This window comes from Haliotis rubra, unplaced genomic scaffold (genome assembly GCF_003918875.1).
Source record: "Haliotis rubra isolate DU_JTF1 unplaced genomic scaffold, ASM391887v1 Scf35, whole genome shotgun sequence".
Classification (NCBI taxonomy): domain Eukaryota; kingdom Metazoa; phylum Mollusca; class Gastropoda; order Lepetellida; family Haliotidae; genus Haliotis; species Haliotis rubra.
The window spans coordinates 2,118,018-2,141,313 of NW_025767024.1; the positions used below are offsets into that span (position 1 = coordinate 2,118,018).

The following is a 23,296-nucleotide window of genomic DNA, read 5'->3' on the forward strand; positions in this document are numbered from 1 at the left end:
TACTATAATTCTTACTGACAAGATTAATTAGGATGTGTACAGTATGCCTATAGACTGTCGGGCAAAGAACGTATTAAGTTTAACATTACACGTATGCCACAAGCATTACAAACGTTGTTGAAACCTTTCTGGGTTAAAATGCTGATAACTCAATTTCTAAAACAAAACTCGTATGAAATACATCAGCGTTGAATAACCATTTCCTTCTTGTGTATAATATTTAGTTTTGTTTGTCGGTTTGTTGTATAATATTTAGAAACATGCATAGTTTCTTTTGCCCCACAGTATATACTGAAGCCAGGATATTTGACATTTTTTGTCAAATAACACGATTCTCCATTCCTGAACCAAACAAACTTAATATTTTAGTGAGTCTTGTGGGCTTATATTTTCAAATAAATATGGCATGTCATTACTGAAGATATTATTAATAATATACATAATCAGTACAAAACCTAGATAGGTATAATAAATAGGACCGCTGCTGTAATATGAAACAGAAACATTGTGAGAAATTGCATGTTGTCTATGAAATATTCTTCTTTAAATATTCGCATGAAAATGAATACCAACACGGTGTTCTATTTCATATTTTATTCTGTAGCAAATAATATATGCAACTGCATATATAAACAATACGTGACAAGAGCGAATTGCTATAAGACATGCAGGATGAATTTGAAAATGCAAGCTGAAACTATCACAGTTTAAGATACAACACTAGGTTCGACTTATAAACCGATAGCCAGACACATTGCCCGCGGTTCACCAACATCGGCAGTGTTTGTCACTAAAAGAAACACATTTTTCTAATTTGCTACGTCATAACTTCTTTGACCTGAATATAACTGAAACAGAAATAAATATAAAATAAAATAAATATTTTTGCGATTCGATTCCCATTTGTTTCAGATTTCAAATTTAGTGTCGAATACCAAAATAATAATACAATTATTTCTGTTCAACAGTTGACAAAATATTATTTGGAAGACAAACCTCAGCTAAATGCACGAGAAAATTGAATTCTAAATATCATCAATGTCATCATTTAGCCCATATAGTAACAATTTATTTTTTGAATCTGTAAATAATTTTTAAACATACAAATAAACAACCAAAAGGGACATACCCTAAGAATATTTCAAGAATAAAACTCATAGTTGTAGCACTGGCAGAATGCCGGAAGGGATAAGGTTTCAAATTCTGTGTGGCGTTGAATTATTCATGCGCAAGACAAATACTCTAACACTATCCCCTGAGGTGACCAAATGTAATCACTTTGAAGCACTTTCAAGCTAAACCTCTACGATAGTATAGTTCTCAATAACAAAGTATGGCACTTATAGTTATTTGGCTGTAGCTATTTCTTATAAAACATGAAGGTTTAAGCCACAATACTTGTAAAACTGGAAGCGGTATTGATTAAGCCGGCGAAACTACTGTTTAGCGCTAAAGTTTTTATGTCGCTTATTTACAAGAAGCCAACAGTTATTAAAGTATATTCGATTTCGCTCAAGTGATCTGATATATTGGCAATATCGTAACAACATTCTCGTTTTGTAGGTACAACGGAATTGTCGAAAATGAATTTCGCGCAATTCTCTTTCAGTTTAAAATTATTAAACTACAACTACTTTCCTTGCTTTTGCAGACATATATAGCACAAAAAATGAATTTGAGTTTCTTTGAAGTATATTACGACTCTTGAGAAGCTGCAGAATTTAAAATTTCGTTTAATGTTTAGAAATATTCACCATATATATGATATTCAATACATCAAAGATAAATTGAGCATGGCGTTTTATATTTATATACTGGCCAAATAGATTAATCAACATGTAAACTGTCCGTATAATTAAACTGAATATTATTAAATTTCATAAAGATAAGATTACTAAGTAAACCACTGACTAAAATAATCTCACAGGGATGTAATAATGAGAGTATGTTTGTTTACATTCAAAACATCTCGTTTTAAGTTTCATAAATCTTTAAATTCAAACCTGAAAATAAAGGACATAATGAACAATATCATTGTAAAGCTGTTTTATGCATGTGGTTTAATGTGTATAACAATATAACTGAATAATTAAGTCGTCAAAGCCTGGCAATATAGCTGACTGATGTGATTTGTGAATGTGAATATTTAGGAAAATGATTCATGAACACCGACGAGACACGACACAGACATCTTGACAAACATGTGCACAATTACAATAACAATAACCAACATTCATATGATATGCAGTACATAACAACAATAAAATGAATTACTTAAACATAACATTTACTATATACCCTTTTTACGACCGAGATGAGTACCCTTTCGACCGCGTAGAAATACTAGAAAAAATAGTCCCTTGTCTTTGGTATGTAGTTCCGCTTACGTTAGAAATGATGGATTGTAAATTTATAAATGGAATGCAACCGACATTTGTTTTAAAAAATAAATCATCCTGAAATTTAATCTTTGGTTGTAGAATTCAAGTGTCATCTCCGCTGACGTTAGACAACATTATCCGTGGAAGATCAAAGAATTTGAGGTACGTGTGGTACTTTTAAATTAGGAATCAAATTAAAATTTAATTGTTAAATCTTGAATTATAGAGTGAGTTAATTTATCCATGCAATGCTTTGATGAGAACACAATTCAAGGTTCACTTAAGCAAATGATGCAATATCACTTGCCTCAGTTCTTGTTAATGGAATGTTGAATAACTAGGAGACTTGAGGAAAAAGTTTTTTGTCAAAACTCTAAAGAATGAACTATTTATAAGAATGATTCATCCCAATTAATTTTTAACCTAATTTATCGCACGATTCATTCACACATTTCCGTTGAACTATCATCAAATTAAAACTCCACTTACAAGAAATTATTTTCTTGATATTTTAGGTTAATCGAGACTGGCTATTCTCTGACTTTTCATATTATATCAAATTTCATATTTGCAAACACATGGAAAATTAAAGGAATTAAATATTCTAAAACCCTTTTTTCACAAACATGTATGGTAAACTCTTCCAATTGTTCAATGAACGGATGGAATGGAGTAAATGCACTATCCCCAAAACAAGTTGTGGTTTGTCAGTAAAGACGAGATGGTCTAACAATTATTCATTATCATAAGGCATCGAAATAAACATAATGCTTACATCCATGCATAAATTTACAACATGGCTAATTTCAAATCTTTCAGACATAACGTCCACAATATGTTCAGCATTTTTTTCTGTTACGTCATGAATTAAATATGAAGGTAAGTATATTCAAAGGCGATGAGCACATTGCAATAATTATTCGCACTGAAGAAATTGATATAAACTGACCAATCCATCAATTCTCCGCAAGGCATTTTCTCGTGTAGATATCAAGGCGGACTGCCTCTCTAGTGACTTTATGCATAGTATCATTAACTATGACAAGTTGCGTCACATGACTGTCACGCAACACCAAGCCACCAATCAGCATGCGGTGGGCGTGGCCTAATTCGGTGGCATCTGTCGGACTTCCAACCCTATCAGTCTGTCGCTGCCAGTTGTGCTATGATGCCTTATTTTTCCTTATCGGAATCCCTTCCTTCGGCACCTGGTGTATCGATCTGCTTGCTCTCTTTCTTCCATTTCATGCGTCTGTTTTGGAACCAGATTTTTATCTGTCTTTCTGTCAAGCACAACGCATGCGCAATTTCTATTCTGCGTCTGCGCGTGAGATATCTGTTAAAATGAAATTCCTTTTCCAGTTCTAGGGTCTGGTATCGGGTGTATGTCTGTCTGCCACGCTTTCGGTTGGGTCCTGCAATGGTAGAAATGATAAGATTAGCGTTGATTGATGTAAACTTTCAACTTTAAGATTTTTAGAAAATTTAGATAACGAAATCTTGATATCTGTGACATTTACTGGATTGAAATTTAGCAAATACTCCGTTTGATTAATATCATTCATTGATATGACGGGTTTGACGTGGCAATAACTTCATATTTAATGAAAATTTGATATATTAATATTACACATAAACGTAAAAATTAGTGAAACTGTTATCTATTTCAAGACGGATGTATCAATAAATGTGTTTTTTTAAAGATAACACGTGTTTTGTAAAGTTCGAAATATATGAAGTTGTAAACATTTTGCTAATATGGATAGTACTGTTTCAAAACATATCGCAGTTGTGGATCATACAATTTATCCTTTGTAGGTTGCCAGAATTGTCGCAATGTTTATAAGATCAGACCTTCACTAATGAATGTTTGGGGAAACGAGATACTTGGTTAATATATAACAAACAAACAACATGAAAAGCGAGCAGGATATTTTACACCCCCTACGGAGAATGCTGTTACAAGAGTGTCTGGAGTTGTCTCCCTTACACTAAAAACAAACCCGCGCAGCAGGTACTCGACATGACTATTTTCAAACGCTCCGTCGTTACAACTGTCAGTGGCTGCGTAAAATCATCTGTCAAAAATGATCACACTTTGTTGTTGGGGTCTAATTTCGTCCGCAGCGGTGTTTTCTCAGGAATTATTGCTTTTAACATACTCTTTATTCTTTGAACTAATCACTCAATTTTTTCTTCGTTTTAATTTCAAACCACAGTGGTGATGATCATTCTATCGAAACTGATTTAATTGTGAGTTAGACACAAATTTCAGCCTATATTTAGTGATCCCTCGTTCATGAACCCATGTATTTAAGAAGATAAATAAATTAGTTTTTTTATGAGTGTAAATACAATTATTGATATTTAGTAAACATGTCTTAAATTTCAACAGTACTAAAATTATGTGGTTATTTAGTTACCTATGAATAAATGCAGTGCTTAGATGATTAGTTTCAACATGAATATAATTAGCTGGGATTATTTAATTCACAGCAAATTATTATATCTATATGATTTTTTGTTCTTTGTTACTTGAAACATACAGTGTTTACAGTCACTTTATTGAAAGCAATATTTTTCGTTACGTGCATTTGCCCTTAACTTTAATTAAACAGAATTTTCAATATTATTTTACTATTTCCGATGGATTTAGTTTTGATATTTTAAATACTTTTCAATAATTTATAAATTTATCGTTTGCATAACTATAAATCTTATACGGGATTTGACACAAAATTTTATTTATTTTACAAGCAAAAAAACAGTTACTGACATGAAATATCGCTTTCCATATTACTTTGTGTGCAACTCAGAGAAAAAAGTTACCAGTTAGGTGGGACCTTGTGTATTCATCGCAAACCAATACCTCAAAATATAAATTACTATTTCATTTGTTTTCACTCCAACAGTCTGAGATTGATATTCAACTTTTGAGACATTTCGCCAACGATACAACGTTGCTGGGCACACAGTCACCTAAACATACAATTAAGGGGAAGCGACTCTGTTCGTCCTTTGTTCCACCTGTACGTTTTTTCCAGTACTCGATGGAGCACGGCGGTTATGACAGGTCGTTGTAGGGTTGTCGATGTTATGTGATCATGCGAACGAGACTAGTCTTTCCTTTGAAGTCTGGGCCATGATAAAATATTAGTATATTGCGTGACTGTCATCACTTAACCGCTGGGGTTATGGCGACAAAGACTAGGCACATTTCTATCAAACGTCAGACGAAAATTCGAGATTACAGCAATCAGTTCACACCTGCGCTTACAGATAGACGAACCAGATGATACAGTTTCTTTTTATGCCCGTGTATCGAATGCATGTGTTCAAACAAACTTTTCATAGTTTATTTTTCGATGATATCATGTCTGAGATCTATTCCTACTTGCCGATGCTATTTTTAATCTAGGATATAGGTAATATTTCGTTGCTTGGATATTTTTATAAATGTTACTAAATTTTCTGTTTGGAATTTCGTCAGTCTTTCGTTGAATTGAAAATGTTGGTCTTACATATTTCAATGCTAATGAAGAGAAGGCAAGTGTTTCTTTTTTATCAAAAATAAAATAAAATAAAATAACTAAAAATACAAATAGATTATTTCACCCCAACACAAGCCTAAATGTGGTCGCCGCGAAATGGTAAAAATTACACCACTGGTTAAAGCTCTTTCGTATTTTATTAGATATATTTGTTTATTTTCTTTGGTTTTGATAGTTCTTTCTGTTAGTAAGGAATGTTATTTTGCTATGTTTTAACGTGTGTTTCTTGGAAGAAGCCTCACCATACTGGCTTCTCATCCAGGGATAAACCGGAAGTGTTGAGGTAGAGTTGCTGTCACTTCCGGTGTCGCCACCCGTTTCATTTGGGCACCCTGCAGGGTAGCCATCTGACCCATGGGGTGAGGGGCTGGGGGAGTCGGACTGCGGCAAGTCAGTAACTGTGTCTTTATCACTGTACCCGTGTCCGCCATTAAGTTTGCAGCTACTGAATTCTGGGATGTCTGTTTCCGGTATTCGTTCGCCGAACTGGCGACAGTTTTCGCTGTTGGGAGTACTGTTCTCGTGTGTGCGATAAAAGTCATTTGACTGGGCGTGACCCCCCATAGAGCGGACATCCAGTCTGTCGTATGATGGGAAACGGGGGTACATTGACTGAGCATTATAAGACGAATAGGAATAGTTCTGTAGCTGCCGAACTGAAGGATAACTAGAGTTCGGCGTCATGTGAATCTGTCCGCCATTGCACGAGCCGACTGATGTTGGGTCAAGGCTAGAGTTGTAGGAGTTCGGGATGTAGGAACTCATAGTGGGACCCTCCATCCTTGAAAACGAATGAGAAGCCGCAGCCCAGCACAACTTCAAAAGCCTTCAACCAGCGTTTACCGCCCGCCAGTCTTCACAGATACTAATTAATCTCGTCAGCCTTGCAGACCTGAAAATATACAGAGACTATCAACAATAAGCTGCATTATTGGAAATTACCCTTTTCTTTTGAAACTGGCTTTACGATGGGAATAAAACCCTGAACGACACAATCAGCCATGATCTTCAGACAGAAGAAAACAATGTTAAAATGTGTACGTTATCATTATTTGTAGAGGTTTCCACCCTGGCTTTAAGTCTCTTTAGGGGCCCCCCTCAACAATGCCCGGGGCCTGGCAATAAAACCGGTGTGTCAGCATCCCGCCCTCCCAAATCTATTTCCAGTTAAATAAATTTCATCTGAAGGAGACATGGATAGATAAAGCGCTTTGCAGTTTGCCGAAGTATCCAAAGTGATTTCATTGATGTTTAACGATTTACAAAAAAAACGCTCCGTGGAGTGAGGGGGTGCCTTAATGCACCTATAGTATTCGCGGAGGAGATTTCTTTGATTTTATCATAAATCACCTACACCGATAACACTTATTTTACATGGGGAATATTTTGTTATCCATTCTAGCTTCCGAGAAACGGTCGTAGGAGTAGAGTCGTAAATCAGCCCCAACCCACAATAGTAAGGTGACATCAAAGGCGCGTAGAGCCACGTTCGCATTTGCGCCCGAGCAACACAAGACACCGAACCTTTGTACTCGCTGCCTGGATTTAAATCTTGGAGGTAAGAAAATATCGCAGTTTTAACACGATAAGACACATTTTCGTTAACTTTCTAAGTCGGTTTCCACTGCAGATTTACCCTAACATACCCGCGATGAAAGTCAAGGCAAATAGTGAAATATCGGCATATGAAACATAGTTGTTTTGAATGTAATCGTGTCTGTTAGAGTGTTGCGTTAAAAATTGTGTACACTGTGTATAATTATAAGGCTCTTGTGAACATAATACATGACACGTGTCCCCAATCAGTCATGCGCGACAGAGTAATATATACAAGAACACTTGACAAATAATTCGGGCTGTGTACATGAGGCATTACAAAATACGGGAAATATGTACTTACGTTGATATAATTTGACCTAAATTACCTATATCCTCTTGCAACATTTTCTTCTGAACAAATCAGTTGTGCTTTATTTGAACAATATATTTTCTCAGTCACTGGTATTTAAACAAAGTGTGCAAACCAGACCCACAGGTCTCCTCAAAGTTTACGACAAAAACTAATTTCTCCAAATGTATAATATTTTAGTGGAATATCGAAACTAAGTAAACGAAAATCATTTCAATGATTATAATTTAAAAATATGCAAACATATATCACAGTAAATAGTATCAAGCATAAATGTCAGTATAAAGAAAAGGTACATGGAAACTCAACAAGCTTATTTATCGAAAATTCAATGAACTTGTTTCATTCAAGTATCAAGAGCCTTGACAAAATGTAAACAAATCCATGCTGATATTCTATTAAAGTAAAGCTTGTAAATGTCACTTGACCGTGAATAAAGATCACTTACTGTACTGGTCACCGTTGTCTATCACTGGTCATTTCCCTACATTACCAACTCCTGCTCGATCTCTTTAGCTATTGTTCGGCGGAAATGGGAGAGAAAACTCGCCCGTTCTTGTTAACTGTAAAAAATCAATCTTTCTGCCAAGCTGGTTTCCCAGTCGACGCCATTTTGCGGGCTTTCCGGCCATTTTGTTTAAACATAACTGTGGCGGTAGATTGTACATTCATCATTCATTCGTTGAGCTAAACACACAAAATTGATGAAAAGAGACAAGCTTGTGACTCGACATGACCAAGTGTCTCAGTTAACGGCATTCCGTTAGAAAATGTCGCCAACTTTAATCCTACTTTACCATTACCTCTTGGATGTTACCAAAGATTGACGAGAAATATTCTACCCCTATCATAATATATTTTAATAAAAATAATAAAATAATATATATTGAGCAGGGATTTAAATCGTAAGATTTTTGCCGTTGATTAATAGATTAAGCGTTGTGTTAGTTTTGATCAATCGGTTTAAAACCGTTCATATAATAAAACGATCTTGCATTCAATTATTCGCTTTTATTTGTAACAATGTATTGATAATGTAGAATTCCACATTTCTTATACATTAAATGCATATATTGACCCAAAATACACAATATTTATCACTTGAAGTATTTCAGATCCATTAATGATTTTTTCCAGTTGCAAAGTTACCTTCCTTCTTGTTCATTAACTTTGCTACTTAAATAAAGCCCACGCTGTTGCCGTTACTGTTGGTGAATTAATAATTACATAGCTTGCTATTCGTGAATCATAGCGGTGTTAAATTCCACAACGCTTGAGACATTTCACCGTACCTTTACAAGGAACAAAACAGTAGGCCTTTGTCAAGACCGACTGCTATGAAATATACATGTGGTTTACATGAAACAGACATGTAACTCGACAAGTGCAGCCATGTTAACATAGCTTCGGCGACAACACATCTGTAGTTTCAGCATCTTCCGTTAATAATGTGAATAAGATGGAAAATACTATCGACGTCCACGCCTTTTTATTACTTTCCAAGAAATTATTTTGTAACTAACATTAATAACTTTTGTATTACTTCACAGTAAAATACATTTAGGATGCATAAAAGGAAAATTAATAACGTTATTTTATTATTGGACATAAATTTGCCGAAACAATTCTATCGAAAACAACAGATTGAGATGTAGTATTAAAGCATTTCCATTCCTTTAACGAACGTAAAATATAGCTTTTTGATGTGAAAAACATAAAATACAGAATAATTTCTATTAAGAGATAAATACTAGAAATATATTTGACATGTATTCAGTAAATATTGAATGGTGAATATTAGTATGAATAATTCATAATAGTTTTATATGCATTATATGCAGGCATTCGCATATGCTTCATTCCTAATAAAGCCTACGTTGTTATAAATATATCACTGTGTTATTTCATGTCCCATCGACACGTCTAGTAAGATTGCAGACATTTAATTATTGTTTTTAAAACATTTGGGTTTTAATCGATTATATTAGAGCTACTGTTTCAATAGTTTCTTTACTGTCAGAAAGTACAATATCACGATGGCTTCAGTTTGTTATGTTGACAAAAATACGAAATAATTCATTTCTAAATTCTGCCTAAGTACAATATAGTTTCTTCAGATGTACGTTAACTTGTCCTCGACAGGAGACTCGCGTGATGTTTATAGCTTTCGTTTACAACGCCCAGGCGCTCAGGTAGTTGTAAAAATCAATCCTGGGGCTGTTTATTGCGCGAAACAGCTAATATCTTAAATCGATATAACGTTTACAAGACTTCTTCAACATTACGGTCACTTTGGCCCATCAGATCGATAAACTAGTCTGAAAAATCACTAACACCTTAAATTGATTAGCCGACATTGGTAATCACCCTTACTCCATAAAGTGATGTGAAAATGACCCAATAAATTGTACCCATTGAAACACGACGGGGGAATAAAAGAATGTCTGTTAATGTTTCGTTTCGTCTGGATGCCCAGTTGTAGTTTTACACACAAGACAAATTCGCTTTTATTTCGACCTATTAGGCAATGACTTTCTCGAAATAATTATACTTTGAATAAACCTAACATCGGAACGTTTCGTTTCGTTTCGATTCCCGGTTATAGTTTTATACACCTTAAAACCGTCTAGTCTTCTTTCGATCTGTTTAGGAACGATATTTTGAAATTCACTCAGCGGGATCTCAGATGTTTAGGCTATGCGTCTCATACACGCGTTTTGCCTCTTTTTTTTTGCTCAATGCCCGGGACTAGAAACTTAGAATATGAGTATGCAAAGCATGAAGACAGGCGTCAAAACCCGTTCGTGAAGGCTTTGATAGCAAAGCCACCTGAGAACTCTGGTAGCCGGCTATTCAAAGTCAGGATCCGTTCTAAACTCGGCAAAAGATCAAAGGCCTATTTCTTTTTCTCCCCCGTCGTTTAAGCATATAAAACGTTAAAAGAAAACGCATAAATCATGTAACGATTCAAGCATAGCGCCAAGCTACTCCGAGCTATACGCCATATCGCTTAGCACATCGGTAGTTCGTAGGTAGATGGGATTTTCATCCTCCCATCTGTTTTCAATAAAATTTGTATTGTCGTTTAGTTCAATATCTATTATTTATTTTTTTTCAACGTGGTAGGCAAATGTATTTTTGTCAAGGTGCAATGTCATCCGTAATATTTGTATCTACAATCCAGATCTTGGACGGGTGGAACGTGTAATATTTTCTATATCGTACTATTAGACCTGCATCGTTATAAGCTGATGTTCGATTTTAACGAAATATTAATTAATTTTAAGGGATTAAGGTTTAAGCATGTTAGGAACTAGATAAGAAACTAGATACTTGTCTTGTAATATCATTAACTGGAGCATTGGTATCTTATATGTATGTAACAAATGACGTATTATAATTCATAAAATCATAACGCTTTCCTTTTTCAAACACATATTTGCTTGTGGTGTACGAATGTACATTCTTTACGAAAAATCTGAAAGTGACGTGGTTTAATGCTTAAACATGATTACAAATAGCCTATTATAGGAGAGGCCGTTGGACAAACTTCTTTAGATAAAATATCAACGATAAAAACAACAATTATATTCTAAATTAATTTGATAAAATTTCCATTAACCTATGACATTGCATCTCATAATTCTTGAGAAAACACTAACCCCATATTAATATTATTTATGACGTAGAAAATTCAACATGTAATTAGGTCGAATTAAAGCAATAAATTTAACAATATCATCCGTTTTAAAACAGCGTGTTATAATTGTCTTGACATTGGTGATCTTCGACAACCATTTCGATTATTATCTGACAATACCGCAATCCACGGGTGTGCCAGGTGAATTATCTTCAAACTATTTCACGTTGCCAAATACTGTTTTTCCGTGACTAAAACCCATTCCACGGTTCAAACCCAGGGTTCACAAATCGAGTAAATTGGACTTGAATATTTAAACTTCTTGTCGTTTAAGTGGTTTAAAATTCAAATTCGTCTTTCGTGTAATTTTGTACGCTTGATTTTCACTGTTAAATGCTTTGCAGAATGTCAGACTAAAATCTCGGCCCGTAACGCGCAAGAGCACGAACGGTCCCCGCTTGATTTCGTAAGCTGCAAATAAAGCGACAATAACGTAGTTATGACTTCTTCTCTCCTAGGCTCAAAACCTTTGAGGCTTTGCCGAGCAGTCGTTAATTCGCTGTGCAGTCTCTCACAGTCACTTGATATACTGAAACCCGTTCCACTAGCATAGAAGGTACATTATTAGATCATAAAAAATTCATTTCATTTGAAAACCGATTTGCCCGTTAACCGATCATAAACACTCGCCACTAAACTATACCGTTGCAAGAGGCAGAAAATTTATAAGCCTTACAAGTATCTATGAAATTTTTGATTGGTACGGATGATTTACAAACACAAAGTGAGTGATAGATAAATTTGTGATTCGCAGGTTAATTACAGAGAACATAAACCAGCAGTGATTTACTATCGACAAAGCGTAATAAATCTCTCGCCTTTCGACCAAGCATACAGCGCGTGTTTATACCCAGGCTTCCGCTCGGGAGACGAAGCAGAGAGACGAGTTTCATGGTGAATATTCTGTTGAGTATCATGAACATTTCTGCTTTAATATGAATAAATTGTCGTGTATGGAATATCCGAAATGAATGGTTAATTTTACATATGTTTATTGTTCTCTTTGAAGGTGCATCTATCACCTGGTATTTGTATGCTACATGATACTGTTTGCTTGTTACTCGTCACAGTTGAAATAGTACAGGATATTCCTTGTAACAAATAATACATTGTATTCGTTTCTAAGTATACTGTTATTAAATGTAATATTTTTATGAAATCAGCTTAATCATAAGAATCACATGTCGAATTTGTTGATTTATCATACTTCCATGGGCTTTTCATCAATGAAATATTAAACAGTAATAGACAGTTCAGAGTTCGTTTAAACAAATCTCAGCAATCCGTCATTGGAACAAACACGTGCAGTTGGTTCTGTTATTCGTGTACATAAAGAAGTCAGTTTCAAATGAGATCTCACTGTCTGACCATCTGCTACCTAACGCTAAACGTTCAAAACAATAGAAGCGCGCATTGATCACGAATTCCCGAAATGCTGTTAAGTAATCAGCGAGATCATATAATCTCGCCACACATGCCAGAAAAGTATAAATCTAACGTCATCGAAATCGATTCGCTTTTACACGTTTGTCAACGACAATGGTGTTTCTATGTGACTGACATTCTTTCCTGAGCTGGAAGGATTTTCTGTGTTTACATCATAAGCAAAAACATTTTTCAAGAATATTGCAATAAAAACGAGAACATCTGTGGAAGGATTTAAGAGGCTAACTTACCCCCATAAGAACTGCTTTCCCGGCTGAGAGCATAAACACAGATCACGTGACCACTTCCCACCAATCATTTTATCCCTTTGGCACCCGTCACTTAACCTTATGAACTAAAGGGGTTTCTAGGCTATAAATTGTGTCTACCGCGTAGAGATCTTTCGTGACGCAAAGAACTGCTCCGCTTGCTAATTTAGCACAAAAGTCGGCTTTGATGAAAACAATAATCAGATTTTGCGGGTTTTAAAAGATTTTGCAAAGGCGTTATTTATTTATTTATTTATTTATTTATTTATTTATTTATTTATTTATTTATTTATTTATTTATTTATTTATTTATTTATTTATTTATTTATTTATTTATTTATTTATTTATTTATTTATTTATTTATTTATTTATTTATTTATTAAATGACATATTCATATGATCACAATTTAATGCATTTTCATTTTCTTTTAGATACCAGTCCTGAGAATTGCTGTTTTCGTAAGTATGTTTCAAACAAAAGAGAATAAAAAGTATTTCTCTTACAATGGTATGGTGTTCTATTTTGCTATAAACGAGAACAGATTCAATGCAAGATGTAGAGTTGCCATTTATTAATATTCAGATAAGTTTCCACCAGTTTCTCTGATGCTGTTTTGACTATTTCATACTTTCACATCGATCGTCCACAGTTTGAAGGCTGGGCGAGCTATTTACACCAGTAATAAACAACGATAACGGCAAGATATATATTAACAGAGTGGAGTAAACGAAAAGTTACAAGATACATTGCAATGACAAAACAGGAATGACAGAAACAGACATCACCGGACACCGTGGACAAAGTACATCTGGATATTCAAAGTAATGACGAGTGTATTTATGAAGCTGTTGAAAGACGGCCGTAAGTATGTTCTTTCGCCACAGCAACCGGTATATTTAGACGAAAAGAAAACCAACCTAATGGATGTAATACTGGACGATTAGAATGATTGACAGGACAAAAGAAATGTACATCAAACATATTTGGCTAGAATCAGGTTACCAACAGTTGCTGCGGATTTGCACACGAAGACAGTTTATGTTTGAAAGAAAGCGAGCACCACCTCAGAATGAGAAATTGCTTTGAGAAAATGTTAAACCTGAAAAAGGAATGTTTGCATGAATCTGGTAAATCGTTAACAAAACAAAAATCATGATTTTTTTGTTGACTTATTTGCAAAGCGAACCCCAAGAGCAATTTCCATCACAAAGGACGGTATGTTGCTGAAGAGGACATACGGTTGAAGTAACGACATTCTGACACTGGTGTTCCTGTGTTTATTGTTCCTGGTTTCCAAGTCAATTACTCAAGGTCCTGTATAATTGTGACTTGAGTATAATTACACTCGTTAACGGTGCTGTAAAATGGACGTTATGAAATAATATTTTCATATGTAATTTTTTAAAAAAGAAGATATATTTGAATAAAATTTACCGAGAAAGCAAATTGTCATTTATATATATCAGTGTATTTCCGGTAGAACGACGAATTTAAATAGAAATCACAGTACTTTATGTTTTCACGTGTTAAAATTAGTTTTCTTTTTTGAACAGTAATATATCGGAATGTTCGAGCTACTTTTCCACCAAACAGCAATGTTTTATTCAACATCAAACATTTATCATAAAACCGACATAAAATCGATCCTCAGACACAACCACACAATCCTCGGAAACATATACATCATCGTAACTATGAAATGCACATCAATATTTTTGTTAAAAAATCAATTCCTCGTCAAAATACCCATTTCAATGCAATAGCATTGACACGGGAATAGTAAGCGAATTAACCAGGGTCTCTAACATATAAGGAAGAAATCAAAGATTGAACCTAAACTGTGTCACCTTGAAACTACACTGCAATAAGCAACCGTGATCGATTTCCACGTGATTCTCGTGGTTGTCGATTTCATGAATTATTCACATCAACCTCTGGTCTTGTCAAGAGCTCTTACATGACATTACCTCAGAAGAAGTGATTAGACATCACATTTAGTGAATATGCATTTGTATCGCATTTCTGCCTGTAATTTCCTCTTGGAAATACGGTCCAACATCCGCATGAGTCAACGGGTACCGAGCGCTCCAGAAGGGTTTGATAAACAGCCGATAATATGCAATTGATACCCAGTGAGAATTCTTTATCAACCATTTCGTTGCTACCTTCCATTTGCCATTTTGTTAAGTCGATGGTTCAACAAATTCTGTTTTGATGAATATCGTTACCACGGTGACCGACAATTATTATAACTAATTTTTTTATTCTCATGTCACATCGGTCAAGATTTTTAATTGTTATTTGATTCTGATGAACATATGGTGTTCATTTTTATGGGTTTTTTTTAAAGATTTTAAAATTTTACTTATCACGTTGTAGAGATTGCACCTGCACTCTTCGTGAAAGATATCTTTTCATGTTTTTAATGTGTTCTCAAGTTTCTTCAACTTGGGAACGGTTTTAGGAAACGAACGCATTACAAACTTCATTAAAAATTAAAATCATACGCTTTTAACAAAATATATCATAACAAGAAGTTGTAAAATTTTATTCTTGAAAAAAAAAACGAGTTCAAGTTACACTGGAAATATAGCAGTTTTGAGTGATTTATGTACAGTTTTCGGCAGATTATGTCTCAGGTTAAATGACTGATGCATCTATGGAGACTTTAGAAAAGCGTCAGTGTTGATGCTTTTCAATATTGGGACTTTTACGCGTAGAGTTCACCACACAACGCTTGTCATCAGGGGCTGGTGTTTGTAACACTGGGTCAAATCACTCAACGAAAGTGAATCAATTCATAAGGATAAATTTACACGTTGGGGAATTGAACCCTGTAATCGATAGTACGTGACGTCACATCTGCGGCGCGGTGCAGAAAGAAAATCTTGTTGCTACACTATACTCAGCGTCATTAGAAACGCACTACTTGTAACACGCTGTATTCGCGATGAATGAAAACGATAGTAAGTTGATTGATGGTCAGTACGTGTTTGTTTTCATACTTCTTTCATATTGTCAAAATCGGAAAGGGGATGTATTGGCCTTGTGGGTAATGCTTTCGCTTGTCACGTCGAAAGTTGGGTTCGATTCCCACATGGGTATAATGTCTGAAGCCCATTTCTGGCGTCCCCTGTCTTGACAGTGATTGAATAATCCTTAAAGGCCAAACACCCAAACACAATTACTGTTCTTTCTGACGCATGGCCTCCAGCGTTTTACATGACAGAACTTCGCTGCACATTAAATAACATGTGCATGCTTTGTTCAGACATGTACTTTCGGTGTTTAGCCGAAGGGTCGATCAAATTATTATCTGACAACAGAAACAGTACATGAAATGTGTACAGTTGTCATCTGTGCATTTTCACGATTCATTAAGCTTTTAAATGTTACCAATTCAAAGATGGACGTATAAACAACCAGAACGAGAACAAATAGAATTCTCCACTTAAATTTTTTAAAAAAAGGTCTTGATTTCGGGTATGAAGTTGAATTAACTGATTACTCAAGGGTGTTATCATACATACAGTATTCACATTCCGATGGGACCCGTGAAGGTCCGGGTTAGAATATTGATCTTCAGTAACCCATGCTTGTCGTAAGAGGCGACTAACGGGATCAGGTGGTCAGGCCCGCTGACTTGGTTGAAACATATCATCGGTTCACAATTGCGCAGATCGATGCTCATGCTGTTGATCACTGGATTGTCTGGTCCAAACTCGATTATTTACAGACCGCCGGCATATAGCTGGAATATTGCTGAGTGCGGCGTAAAACTAAACTCACTCACTCACTCACATTCCGATGGAACTAACACATTTGCACGTTAATCAAGTATAGCATTCTCTCGGTACAACAAGTTTCCTTATATTCTAACGGTATGTCACATAAAACTTTTATGGATAATATTTTCAGAAAGTGTTGACTCGAGGATTAGCGGAGAATGTTACATTGCTATAACTTTGGAATAATTCCAGAATGAATGTCTTGCTGCAAACACTGGCACGTGTTGGAAAGAACTCGTGGGTGGTTATTTAAGTCGACACCCACTTAACATATATTATGACGTGGTGTTATACGATCTCAGTAGCAATCAAAACATACATTTTAGGACAGGGTGTACTGTTCGCGCGAACACCTGGTGTCTTCACAGATTTGTCCATTCATTTAATATTCACAAGTATTATACTCTTTACGTCCAGTGTGAGTGGAGTTTACGCCTAGTTGGAGTGAAGGGAACTACGATTAGGCATGGTGTAAAGTTTTCGTGGACACCCGGTGTCGCCACCGACATTCAGTTGTCCATTCACATAATACATGTATTCACAACTATTTTACATTTTACGCCCAGTTGGAGTGAAGGGAACTACGATTAGGCACGGTGTAAACTTTTCGTGGACACCCAGTGTCCCCACCGACATTCAGTTGTCCGTTCACATAATATTCACAACTATACTACCCATCAAAAGTTTAGACTCACTTAAAACACTCACTATATGTTATGTATATACATGTGGTTACATCGAAGATGAATTTCTCCACTAACTTGGGGAACCAACTGCAAACCTTATGCAGATGAATTGCACGAGGATCATGCATCAACTTGCTGAAAAGCATGTGGAAATATCGTGCATGTGAACAGCTGCGTTTTGGTGTAACGTTTTGTTAAGAATTCGCCAATTTTCACTGAGTTTCATCATTTATTGAACTCATGACAATAATCTTTTCAACGTTACGAATTTGTTTTACAATACATCAGTTCATGTGTAAACAGTACCCTTAAACTGAATAGAATATTTTGCAAAATCTAGTTTAGATCAGTTGACTGAAGTAAGTGGCTATATTTACACTAGTGAGTCTAAACTTTTGATGGGGAGTATACTTTACTTTTTACGCCCAGTTGGAGTGAAGGGTACTACGATTAGGCATGGTGTAAACTTTTCGTTGACACCCGGTGTCGCCACCGACATTCAGTTGTCTATTCACATAATATTCACAACTATTATATTTTTACGCCCAGTTGGAGTGAAGGGTACTACGATTAGGCATGGTGTAAACTTTTCGTGGACACCCGGTGTCGCTATCGGCATTCAGTTGTATATATTCACAACTATTTTACTTTTTACGCTTAGTGTGAGGGAAGGATACTGCAATTAGGCATGGTGTAAATTTCGCTGGATACCCGGTGTCGATATTAATTTATCCACTATTCATGACTATTTTGACTTTAAGCCACGTGGAATTTTGTTTCGTCAGAAAATGGAGTATGGTTATTCTCGGCTTTGACGTCTTACATTTATCAAACGGGGGGTATGCTGGGCAAGATATTCAAGCTGTTTATAAATCTCTAACATATCTAGATAAAAGTTATGAAACACAATACATATATTTCACCTCATAAAAACACCCTTGATGTTTGAAAATCCTTTTGGTGAACTAAAATGTTTTAAAACAAACAGTGGGTTATCACAATGCAAAGACCTAAGAATATACCCATCCATCCTGTTCCGATAAAACGAGTTGTCGGCTAAATTTTTTTTAACAATAATTCATTCATGATTCTAATGAAAACTCTGTTAAAACGTATTTTGGTTATAACGTGCTGATTTTCAAGCATTTCGTTATCCATGGTTGAGTTTCTGCTTAAGAGTTGTTAAACATCGTATTGTACTTTCCACAAAACGAATTCTCTTTTGCAAAGGTTAGATTGAAATTAGTAAGTTTGTCATGTACTGTTGTCTAATTCCAGGACCCTAATAAATGTCGTTCCATATTAACAGTTTTGTTGTGATATTTATGGCATTGTTAGGCTACAAGCTAAACAGGTGAGAAAAACATACGACACGCATGGATAACACGATAACATTTGAAAGTGGCATAGTGATGTTTTGACGTTGTTAGATAGCCATCAACCAATCAGTGTCGTTGTTACAGTGTCACAACCAATCAAATTCCTTAGCAAATATATGACAATATATCCGACCTCCACGACAGTATGGATTAGCGGGCAGCGTGAGTATTTGGGTGGTATGTGGGATCGTGAACTTTTACACCGAGACGTGTGAAACCCGCTACAAACCTGACAAAGTTATTTAGGTATAGCTAAGGCATCGTAATAAATGTTATCCGGTTCCTGGCAGTGAGTGACAGAGACCTTAACTTTCAAACGATACACCTGTGAACCATTATCCGTACTTTTGTTACAACAGGTGGCTCACATAACAGTTTTCACACAAAAAATAACGAAATAACGGAGTTTAGTAATTCATTTTTTTCCAAATAATGTAATATTGTATATTCGTTACTAAGCTGTCATGAAAGAAAGCGTATGCACTTGAAAACTGGGCTCTATCTATAATTATAAACGTTATGAAACGTTACTTGACTAAACCAATCGCCAAAACACTGCCGGTATAAACCCCAGAACGGTAGCGACACCTGTATCAAGTACACCTCTATTAAATAACGATTTGTTATTTCATTCCAGCTACCATAAACATTGTCGCATGTTTTCGTTTGCCCTGTCGTCCTAATCATTCCTTAATTCGTTATGAATAATTATAAAAAAATGTCCATTTTGTTACACGATAGATTAACGCCTAATGCCCGAGGATTATGCTCGAAGCGTTGAAAATATTAAGTTTGTGGTTCATGTAGATCCGTTTTCCAGGTCAGAAATTCGATTTATGGAACATCAGATTGATAAATGTCCAACCGTAACGATTTTCAATGTCTAGTGTACGGTATATTATTGGTTGATTGTTTTGTTGTTTCGGCCAGGCCAATTACGATGAGCTTACATTTGTGTTGATTTTCCACATGTGAAACGAATGAATGCAGTTTTTACCACTTAACTTGGTTGTCCAGACTGTTCTGTGAAACGATAGCTTTTAGCATCAGCCTTGGAAAGAGATTTGGTAATTGAAAAAAACTGGCATTGAAAACAAACGTTCCTGGCATAAAAATCAATCTTAGGATTAGTGCTCACTGCTAAAAAATGCTGTGTCGTGTTAAAAGACGGAATTGTCAAGCAATGAATCTGAAATATACAATCTCGAATCTCTAGACAAATGTAAATGGCGGAAATTGATGACGCCAGAAATATATTACTGTCACATTCAGAGATTCTGCGGTTTTTCCTTTCAAAGTTCCCTGGAAGTGATTCCTGAAAATAATCTGAAACAAACGCAGAAACGACATGAAACTAGTCATGGTTTCTACGAAAACAGCTGACACTGAAAAGAAATGAATTAATGGGGCTGCATTTATTCTTTTCCCATTCCCCGTTGTGTTTGGGTGTTGTGGTTCGTACATTTCGTGCATTTCGTGGACACTGAAATAATTCATATTCAAACAAAATTGAAAATTCAAAACGAAATAGCTACCCATAGACTTAATGCATCTTCACGAATGAAATATTCATTCCTTAAGATCATTAAACATTCTTTGATGAAACATGAATTGTGAGGCCTTGCCTTTAAAGCTTTTGACAGAATTGGATCATATTGTACAACGTCAACAAAAAACTGATAATAAATATAATTAACATCACTTGAACCGTATCGTGGTTATGCTTTGACAACTGTAAATTTGAAATTAGATTTCAAGACATATTTTAGCTACGTTCATCGTCTAACTGTGTGCAAAACGATATAAAATTTGGGCACACGACACCGACCAGTATTAGCCTATGTAGCAAAATAATAAGCACATCCTGTTGAAAAACCCCGTTTGTTTACAGCAACATTAACACGTCAATTACTGTATCAGTGTCTTGGGTTATAACAAGCCAAACTCATTTTTTCCTGAGGAAGTTTTTCCTCTGACCTTTTCTACTTAACATGAGAAATTAGTTAAAACTGTCGCTGATAAAGATCGCGGTTGGCGTTAGACCTAATCAGACTCTCGACACAAAAATGCGGGCTGGAAAATGTCTTGTTAAAACACATTTAAGTGTTGAAATTGAGTGGAATTGACATGAGAAGTAATGTTGTCAATTTCGTCTCTTGACAAGTGACTTGTCTCTGTTTGTCGGGTAAATTTGTAAATCCTGACTTTGAGTATAAACGAAACTGGCTGCAAAAGTGTTGCGAATCCAGCCGAGTCACCCGACCTGTGCTATCATATTTGGATGTGTTTTCAGCAAGCTCTGCAGCAGATTTTGACACCGTAAACATACCGAGGTCTGATTCTTCTCCGACAAAGCTAAAGACGTCAAGGCACGTGAGGCTGAGGGGGGGGGTGGGGAGTTTAACGAAACACTGCGGTGTGTGTAAAACTGACACTGTGATACAAAACCGAACCGGGAGCGGGTTTGTGAAACGCTGAGCGATCGTACGGGGGACATGTTTTCCAAAGTGTCAGTTTCAAGAGTGTTTGTGAAATTGAAAACTTTCTTTCACAGACATCAGGCCTGAAATGCCAAATCCAAACATATTTATGTCTCTGCACTGTTTCTGGTGAAATATACCCCAGCTCGTCAAGCCAGCGGAACACTGATCACAAGAAACATTGCTTCCTATCCCGGCATAAAATGGCCGCTGGGAATATCAGATTCCACATTCCGAAAATGGCACCGATAATTGAAGCCAGCCTGTAAGAGAGCTCTTCATCTGATCAGCTTAAACCTTATCTCCCAAAGTGTCCGAGCGGCACGAAAACCACGGACAATGTCAAGTTTTTCGAGCTTCTGAAATCTTTGACCAATCGCTGGACACGTTTAGACCAAAGTTTGGCACTCAACAGTTGGGAGCTGGAATTCCAGGCGAGTACGACTAGTTCTAGCGTACCCTCATAAATCCCTCAACGGTCGGGTTTGTGGAGTTTCCCACCACGATGCTGATTCCTCCCGATCTACCGACATCGTCAGTTTACAGTGTTGGAAATGTTCAGAGACTTTTATGCATTCAGATTAACGGCTTAGTTTATAGTTTGGACTTTCAACCGTTGACTTTTTTATATATATTTTAATTCATTTTTTATTGAATTGGTTTTCCGGGACAAGAGTACACATTTTAACGGATGTTGAAAAAAGTTGGTTATTTCCTTGGTTGTTTGGTTGGTGGGTTGGTTGGTTTACGCCGCACTCAGCAATATTCTAGCTATATAGCGGTGATCAGTAAATAATCGAGTCTGGACCAGATAATCCAGTGATTGACATCATGAGCATCGATATACGCATTTGGGATACGATGACATACATCAAGCAAGTCAGCGGGCCTGACCACCCGATCCCGTAAGTCATGTCTTACGACAAGCATGGGTTGCTGAAGACCAATTTTAGCCCGGATCTTCACGGGTCTGTTGAAAAAGGACCGAGCCTAATTTAAACCGTATTCTATTCTTTTTTTAATTATAATTTCTGATTCTCAGCCTAAATTAGAACTTAAATATGTTTTCACCACATTGTGATTCAACTGAGCTCGTTTCTGTACAGTCGATATAATATATAGATACCGATAATGATTGTTTTTTATTTATCGAGAACACACTTCATTAATCATGTCATATAAGGTGTTGTTTATTGTTTAACGCCGCACTTAACAATAATAATAATAATAATAATAGAGTCTGGGCGAGACAATCCAGTGATTGACATCATGAACATACACAATTGGGATATACGCGATTCGGATACGGTTACATCAATCAACCAAGTCAGCAAGTCCTAACCCTCCGATCCCGTTACTCATCTCTTATGACATGCACGGATTGCTGACCTATTCTGACCCGTATCGTCACGGGTATATGTCAAATATGCATGAATGATATATAAAATACAATTATTTAACATAAACATACAAATCCTAAAGAAATAGAAACACTGGAATTGGAAAAGTAGAGTCTTTCTGTTGTTGGAATAAGGAGCACCGTAAGTTAGAGCCAAACCAAACCAGAGTCCAGATTCCGGGTCTCCGGCATATCGTAGGAGGAGTTGCGTCCCTTGGTCGCGCGGTTTATACTACTTAGGTCAACACGATAATTTTCGGGCTGAAGTATCCGCCAGGTTACGGCCCTGTGGAATCTTTACGGAGATACTCCACGTTTCGCTGTATA

At 36.0% G+C, this 23,296-nt stretch overlaps 2 protein-coding genes and 1 long non-coding RNA gene across 15 annotated transcripts in view; 1 reads left to right on the forward strand and 2 right to left on the reverse strand.

Moving 5' to 3' along the window:
* The window catches only part of LOC124285001, a 117,550-nt gene extending 102,878 nt beyond the window's left edge, over positions 1 to 14,672 (forward strand). For 6 of the 13 annotated variants that reach the window (XR_006900688.1, XR_006900689.1, XR_006900690.1 and 3 more), the window contains 3 exons: positions 2,481 to 2,543; positions 7,335 to 7,490; positions 13,669 to 13,742. Coding sequence is in view for 2 of the 13 variants with exons in the window: in XM_046721143.1 (XP_046577099.1) it covers positions 2,481 to 2,543; positions 13,669 to 13,681 (76 nt within the window). In the remaining 11 variants the exon portion in view is untranslated. Of the gene's footprint in view, positions 1 to 2,480; positions 2,544 to 6,244; positions 6,323 to 7,334; positions 7,491 to 13,668; positions 13,743 to 13,886 lie in introns of those variants that run through there. The other 7 variants (XR_006900691.1, XM_046721143.1, XR_006900698.1 and 4 more) reach the window with 7 other exon arrangements.
* Positions 580 to 6,649, reverse strand: LOC124285000 (homeobox protein Hox-B6-like). The gene is made up of 2 exons (XM_046721141.1): positions 6,175 to 6,649; positions 580 to 3,796 (listed from the first exon to the last, which is right to left on the reverse strand). Exons 1-2 carry the CDS (start codon positions 6,614 to 6,616, stop codon positions 3,555 to 3,557), a joined length of 684 nt encoding a protein of 227 aa, XP_046577097.1. The 5' UTR covers positions 6,617 to 6,649; the 3' UTR covers positions 580 to 3,554.
* LOC124285002 overlaps positions 6,743 to 23,296 on the reverse strand; it is a 74,220-nt gene continuing 57,666 nt past the window's right edge. The window contains exon 3 of the long non-coding RNA XR_006900699.1: positions 6,743 to 6,824. This is a non-coding gene — a long non-coding RNA (uncharacterized LOC124285002). The remainder of the gene's footprint in view (positions 6,825 to 23,296) is intronic.